At 47.0% G+C, this 8,313-nt stretch overlaps 1 protein-coding gene across 2 annotated transcripts in view; it reads right to left on the bottom strand.

Moving 5' to 3' along the window:
- Window positions 1-5,574, bottom strand: part of LOC137435368 (uncharacterized) — a 135,428-nt gene extending 129,854 nt beyond the window's left edge. For both annotated transcript variants that reach the window (XM_078785381.1, XM_068129106.2), the window contains exon 1: window positions 5,379-5,574. In XM_078785381.1, coding sequence (XP_078641507.1) covers window positions 5,379-5,505 — 127 coding nt within the window. In that variant the 5' untranslated portion in view covers window positions 5,506-5,574. The remainder of the gene's footprint in view (window positions 1-5,378) is intronic.
- Window positions 5,575-8,313: the final 2,739 nt, after the last annotated feature.

The raw sequence follows: 8,313 nt of genomic DNA on the forward strand, positions 1-8,313 counted from the left end.
AGTCGCAGTACCCACTTGCCTTTGCAGTCATCTCTGGTCATCTCCAGCTGTTTGGCTCGCTCATACAGGGCCATGTCTAAGGTGATCACTGTCTTCCTATCGGGACCCATGACCATGCAGTTGATTTGCTGTGTCTGTTTCAAGACTGTTATCAGTGTTTGCCATTCATGGGCTGGTGCTGCTACCAATGGCAGGGCGTTGACCTCTGTCAGAGGCTTCGAAGAGGAGAGCAGTGAGTTGTAGGCTGTCCAAGTTGGGATATCGTGATGCTTGATCCTACTGCCAGGTGGTTGTTTTGGATCGTGGACGAGTGACCCAACAGGGTCAGCATGCTGGGGTTCTGCAGCTTGCAGCTGGTCATCTGGTGGGATGATGTCGTCTTGTACGTCCTCAGCTTCAGCTGTTCGCATGATTGTGCGTGAAAGTAGCCACACTGTGTCCGTCGCAGAGTACGGCTTGGTGACATCTGGGTTTGACCGTGTCTTGAAGCTATACGTGGTACCTGTGGCAGATTGTTTGTTTGGTGCTTGGCAAGGAACAAAGTCTGGAGCAGTCAGAACCTTGAGTGAGCGGTGTCTGGCCTTTCGGTCATGTAGTGTCAGTGTTCTATGTTCATCTGTGGAGGGTGCATGTTCCCGTCGTTGGTAGAGTGCCCAGGCTGTAGCATGGAGTGTCCGCTTCCCATCAGGTGTGTCTTCATTGAAGTCACTGTTGTCCACTGCAAAGAAGACAAACGTCCCTATGCGCATGGTTCTTGGAAAGTATACACCCTGTTCTGTCGTAGACTCTATGACTGAGTTGGCCAGCTGTGTCTCCAACCGCAAGATCCGACTATAATCAACAGACAGACCGAACCCATGCAGGAAATCCAGAAGCTTCTTGTTTCTGGTGGACTGATGGACTACAATGGCAACGGCAAGCTGCTGTGGCCATTCTAAGCGATGGCGGAATGGTGCATCTGGCTCTTTGGGCTTGTACGTGACTTGGCGTTTTGACTTGTAGCCGTACATGATGTTCTGACTGATGGTTATAACATCTCGATGAATAGTGGCTGAGCGCATAGTCTCTGGCTCAATGCTCGTGGCTGGTCCTTCCAGTAGCCAGCGGAGGAAAGCATAGAGTACTTTGGGTACATGCTTTTCAGCATCATCAGTGTTCATTTCTCCTTCAAATTGCCATGGGTGCTTGTTCTGACAAGCAATGGCACTGCGGAGAACAGAGGCACTCTCAAACAGTTGTTCGATGTTTTTTTCATTTGTCTTCGTCATTGCATCTTCGACAGCTGCATCACGCACGGCAGTGGAGAATACACAGTCTGACTCGTTTCGACGTTTTGGTTTCATGAAGTGAACGTCATCAATGTGAGAGTTGATTTTCTCCTTCATGCCTTGGGTAGTAGGTGATGGGACATTGTGCACACCATTATTGTCAAGAATCCTGGAGTAAACCGACTTCAGGTCAGACATGTTGAGAATTTCACCAGCTTGGAGTAGAGAGCGAACAAGGCTGACAAACTCAATGTCTGCGGCTATTTTGATAACATTAGTTTCTTGCAGTATGTGTTCTTTGTCATCACTTGATGTCCCACTCTTGGGAGCACGTTGGACATTCTGCACCCAGCATGGGAGATGATACTTGACGTCGATCGCATGAGCATCATGTGCACTGATGGCAGCACTCAGCTGAACTTTCCACTTGTGGTTGCTGCCTTCTTCAACAGCTTTCTTCAGCTGTTTACCTGCGTTGAACGTGCATACAACATGTACACTTTCCTTAGTGACCTCTTGACAGAAGAAACAAAGGTCTCTGTTGAATGGAGTTGATGATGAACGTGTGAAGCGAAGAGTCTCGTCTTGCGTAGAACCTGAGGTACTTGCAGCGGCAGGTGCAGAAGAAGGACGTCCACACCTCTTATGAAGATGCTGGGTGTCGCCATGTTCGCAGGCTTTCTGGTGGCGAACTCTAGCACGCTCCAGGTGAGCAGTGTTGCATGTAGATCCATAACATGCCCGGTGCCACTTTGCTTTATTGTTCCTCAAGTCAGTGGCAGTGAAACAGCTTAATCGTTCGCTGATCTGTTTGAAGTCGGCATCACCATATCGTGCCCTCTCCTGGATGAACTGGAGAAACTTTGCATATGAGCCCAGTGCTGGCTCAGTCACTAGTGCACCTTGGGGATCCTGGCACTGAATGCAAAGTGTGAAATCAGTTTCTTTCTTGGTTTTCTTGCTTTTTGGCTCCATCATAGCTCAGGGTCACGAATCTGGAACATACAAATAACAAATAACAATTAAGATAGATGTGCATTAAGTTAGATTTTGGACACTGGTTCGGCTGTGCCATAAAAACCTATTTTTATCCCTTGTAGGTTATTAAAGAAGGTTTCATTCAATTCTCTATCCCCAAAAATGTACAACTGGACACCAGAATCGAAACTCTAGGTCATTTAGAAGCCAAGATAATGGAATTTTACGTTTTCGACATCCACCATTTTGAAAATCCAAAATGGCCGCCATAAAGAACTTGAAACAATTGGAGACATATTTTTTCTAGAACTTATATCATCCCTAAAGACAGCCCAACCAGTGTCCAAAAATTAACAAGCAATTTCACCGGGCATTTCAATCTGCTACATTGGCCCCCCCACTATGGTGTGGTTTCACCATTGGTCATTGGCACGCATAATAGCACATCTTTCTGCCATGACCCCTTTCGGGGCTCGGAAGTACACCGTGGCCGGGGTTTGGGGAGGAGCACTTATCACATTCCCTTTATTACGTTGCGTCCTGATCCATTCTATGTTCCACCTCTCCCATGAGCCTTGACCTTGTATACAAAAACAAAAGTCACTCCTGTCAATTTCAAAGTTATTGGGGAAATAATCACGTCAATCAAAAGTTCTCATTGTCTAATGATAAAAGGCGACATATAATATCCTCATAGGATTCAAAAGTTCAAAAAATAATATAGTTGTTTTAACTGGAATGTAAGCTTGCATTGCAGTTTGTACCACGATCAACAATACGTGACGTCATCAATTGTTATCATGTTATCCATATATTACGTAGTGTAACGGATTCGGTGGGTGGGTAGTTGGATCAATGTTACATGAAGTGGTGCGAGAGTGTTCATGTCTAAAATTGCTGAATAATGTATGACGTAATATGTAGGTCCCTCCCCCACGCGTTTGTATTAATTTGATGACACCTTTATGTGATCATAGCACGATTAATAATGTTTGTACAGTGTATAAAAGTCAAATAAAGCCCTCATCGTCGCTGGAAAATAGCGCACTGCTCAATTATTAGAGATGGACAGCGAAGCGGCTTCGAGATTGCCGACATGTTTTAAACTTATACTGATTGTTACTTTTTACTGATAAGTGTAAGTTCCTTACTGATTGAAAAGCACGAGGATGTTCAATCATGAACCACGTGATCTCCAAAACCCCACCTCTTTGAGTGAACCACGTGATCTCCAAAACCCCACCTGTTTGAGTTCAATCATGATTCATGAACCACGTGATCTCCAAAACCCCACCTGTTTGAGTTCAATCATGAACCACGTGATCTCCAAAACCCCACCTGTTTGTGTTCATGTTTGTGAACAATTTCTCTCCTGCAATTAAAACCCATTTAACCAAAGAAATACGAGAAACAAGATTTAAAATTACGAACTTAATACCATTTCCCTTCAATTGCCCTGGTGTGTTCCATTACCAATCACCTTGTAGAGCGCTCGCCAAGTAGCTTAAGCACTCAAGCAAGCACCGACAACGAAACGGTGAGTAAAGGAATAGCTGGGTTGGCAAGCGAGGACAAGATGCTTGGTAATGGAACACACACCTGGCTCAGTTATGTGCACATTGTTTAAATCACTTTGGACTGTTCACTGACTCACAGCTAGCCCACGGCTGCCATGGCGACCGTTCACCGACTCACAGCTAGCCCATGGCTGCCATGGCGACCGTTCACCGACTCACAGCTAGTCCACGGCTGCCATGGCGACCGTTCACCGACTCACAGCTAGCCCAAGGCTGCCATGGCGACCGTTCACCGACTCACAGCTAGCCCAAGGCTGCCATGGCGACCGTTCACCGACTCACAGCTAGCCCAAGGCTGCCATGGCGACCGTTCACCGACTCACAGCTAGCCCAAGGCTGCCATGGCGACCGTTCACCGACTCACAGCTAGCCCAAGGCTGCCATAGCGACCGTTCACCGACTCACAGCTAGCCCATGGCTGCCATGGCGACCGTTCACCGACTCACAGCTAGCCCACGGTTGCCATGGCAACTGTTGACCGACCGACTCACAGCTAGCCCACGGCTGCCATGGCGACTGTTCACCGACCGATTCCCAGCGAGGCCACGGCTGCCATGGCGACTGTTGACCGACCGATTCCCAGCTAGCCCACGGCTGCCATGGCGACTGTTCACCGACCGATTCACAGCTAGCCCAAGGTTGCCATGGCGACTGTTCACCGACCGACTCATAGCTAGCCCACGGTTGCCATGGCGACTGTTCACCGACCGATTCCCAGCGAGGCCACGGCTGCCATGGCGACTGTTGACCGACCAATTCCCAGCTAGCCCACGGCTGCCATGGCGACTGTTCACCGACCGATTCACAGCTAGCCCACGGTTGCCATGGCGACTGTTCACCGACCGACTCACAGCTAGCCCACGGTTGCCATGGCGACTGTTCACCGACCGATTCCCAGCGAGGCCACGGCTGCCATGGCGACTGTTCACCGATTCACAGCTAGGCCACGGCTGCCATGGCGACTGTTCACCGATTCACATCTAGCTTCCGGCTGCCATGGTGACTGTTCACCGACCGACTCACAGCTAGCCCATGGTTGCCATGGCGACTGTTCACCAACTCACAGCTAGCTCACGGCTGCCATTGCGACTGTTCACCGACCGACTCACAGCTATCCCACGGTTGCCTTGATGACTGTTCACCGACCGACTGACAGCTAGCCCACGGTTGCCATGGGGACTGTTCACCGACCGACTCACAGCTAGCCCACGGCCCCCAGCGACTGTTCACCGACCGACTCACAGCTAGCCCACGGCTCCCATGGCGACTGTTCACCGACCGACTCACAGCTAGCCCACGGCTCCCATGGCGCCTGTTCACCGACCGACTCACAGCTAGCCCACGGCTCCCATGGCGACTGTTCACCGACCGACTCACAGCTAGCCCACGGCTGCCATAGCGACTGTTCACAGACCGACTCACAGCTAGCCCATGGTTGCCATGGCGACTGTTCACCGACTCACAGCTAGCTCACGGCTGCCATGGCGACTCTTCACCGACCGACTCACAGCTAGCCCACGGCTGCCATGGCGTCAGACTCAGAACCCCAACTCACTACTACAGCTTGGCTCCGCGCAAAGTTTGAAGTCTGACAGCAATTCTTGTGGTGCGTCCGACGTCTCTGTGAAGCTCGTGGCGAGTCGGGCACAGGCCCAGCACAGCACGCAAAAGCACAGCAACATCGTTCAGATCACGGGATGGACGAAAGAGTAGACTTTGCCCTGTTTTCATGAAGGTAATGTTTACCGAATAAGGCGGAGTCTCTGATGGCCACGAGTGAATGTCGTGTTATCGTGAAACAAAATAAATAGAGCTCGTCAATATCATTCCTTAAATAATTAAAATTACCAATAGACGTATGTGTGTGTGTGTGTGTGTGTGTGTGTGTGTGTATGTGTGTGTGTGTATATATATCTATGTGAGTGTGTATGTATGTATGTGTGTGTGTGTGTGTGTATCTGTGTTTGTGTGTATGTGTGTGTGTGTGTGTGTGTATCTGTGTGTGTGTGTTTCTGTTTGTGTGTGTGTGTATCTGTGTGTGTGTGTGTGTGTGTGTGTGTGTGTGTGTAAGTGTGTGTATGTGTGTATCTGTGTGTGTGTATCTGTGTGTGTGTGTGTGTGTGTGTGTGTTTCTGTGTGTGTGTGTGTGTGTGTGTGTGTATCTGTGTGTATCTGTGTGCGTGTGTGTATGTGTGTGTGTGTGTGTATCTGTGTGTGTGTGTGTGTATGTGTGTGTGTATGTGTGTGTGTGTGTGTATGTTGCAATCGTACGATTGTGTGTGTTGGGTAATAATTAATTAACCTGACCCATAGGTAACAAATACAGTCGCGTGAAAAAGCAAGTACACCCCATGTAAAGTTTTGACTTTTCCAACATATTTCAACATACAGCTATTTGATCTTCATTTCAACAATATTGATAGATAAAGGTGATATAATATAACAAATATCATGAAACATTTACATTTTGTAGTCCATTGTATAATTTAAATAAACATGAATGCAAATTTCGCATGTGGAAAAGTAAGTACACCCTTGGCTCTAATAGGTGGTATTGCCCCCTTTGGCAGAAACAACCTCAAGTATGCGTTTCTTATAACTGTCTACCAGTCTCTGTCATCGACTGGGATAATTTTTGCCCACTCCTCCATGCAGAGTTCTTTCAGCTGTGCGATGTTTGAGGGGTTTCTTGCATGCACAGCTCGTTTCAAATCCACCCACAACATCTCGATGGGATTTAGATCCGGGCTTTGACTTGGCCATTCCAGAACCCTCCATTTCTTTCTTTTCAGCCATTCCTTGGTGGATTTACTGGTATGTTTAGGGTCATTGTCATGATGCAAGGTCCACCTTCGGTTGAGCTTCAACTTTCTGACAGATGGCCTCACATTATCATCAAGCACCATCTGGTACAATGAAGAATTCATAGTGGATTCTATGATGGTGAGCAGCCCAGGCCCTGATGCAGCAAAGCTGCCCCAAACCATAATATTTCCACCACCATGCTTTACAGTTGGTATCAGGTTCTTGTGGTCAAATGCTGTCTTTGGTTTTCGCCAAACATGTCTTCTGGTACTGTGGCCAAATAGCTCTACCTTTGACTCATCTGTCCAGAACACATTGTTCCAGAAGTGCTGGTCTTAGCCTAGGTGTTCATTGGCAAACTTTAGTCTTGCCCTGATGTTCTTGCTGGCCAGCAAAGGTTTCCTCCTGGCACACCTCCCATGTAGATCAAATTTGTGCAGCCTCTTTCTAATGGTAGACTCGTGCACTTTGACATCAACAGTGGCAAGAGCTACCTGTAGGTCCCATGATGACATTCTGGGGTTCTTAGAGACTTCTTTCAGCATCTTGCGGTCTGCTCTCGAGCTGAACTTGCTGGGGCGGCCTGGCCTGAACAAGTTGGCAGTTGTTTGGAATCTTCTCCACCTGTAGATGATCTTCCGGACAGTCGAATGATTGATTTCAAATTGTTTGGAGATCTTTTTAAATCCCTTCCCAGACTCGTAGGCATTTATAACCTTCTTTCTGAAGGCCTCAGAGAGCTCTTTTGATCTAGGCATGGTGACGCCGCACACTTCAACAACAAAGAGCAAACCAAACGAAATGTCTGAGGTTTAAATAATACAGGTTCCTCCAAGATCCTCTCTAATGATGTTCTAATCATTTGCACCTGAGCTGGTGCACCTGATTATAATTTTAGGTATTTGAAGTAGTGATAAATGTAGGGGTGCACTTACTTTTTCCACATGCGAAATTTGCATTTATGTTTATTTAAATGATACAATGGACTACAAAATGTAAATGTTTCATGATATTTGTTATATTATATCACCTTTATCTATCAATATTGTTGAAATGAAGATCAAATAGCTGTATGTTGAAATATGTTGAAAAAGTCAAAACTTTACATGGGGTGTGCTTACTTTTTCACATGACTGTATATCATCCCACGTATGATATGTGTGTTCAGATATGTTTTTGGCAAATTAATGCCAAATTCTGCGCATAGAGAGAGGCTGGAGAACCAACAGAGAGAGAACAACCAATTTATATTTTATGCAGACCAATCTCACCTTTCAGGAACATTTTTATAAGTGCATATTCATGCCTATTTATTACATGTGTGTACACAAACACACACACACACACACACACACACACACACACACACGTACATATACATACATACACACACACGTACATACACACACACACACGTGCAGACACACACACACACCTACATATATACACACACACACACACACACACACACACACGTACATATATACACACACACACACACACACACACACACGTACATACACACACACACACACCTACATATATATATATATATATATATATATATATTGTTACAGACGCGGTTTTAGATGTTAGTTTACCGAGCGGTTTGGTATTACCGCGTCCGCACAGTTACTCCCCGATTAGAACCCTATCCCGCCCGATTCCACTCGACGTTGACTAAG

The sequence above is a fragment of the Myxine glutinosa genome, chromosome 1 (genome assembly GCF_964187855.1).
Source record: "Myxine glutinosa chromosome 1, kmMyxGlut1.1, whole genome shotgun sequence".
Classification (NCBI taxonomy): Eukaryota; Metazoa; Chordata; class Myxini; order Myxiniformes; family Myxinidae; genus Myxine; species Myxine glutinosa.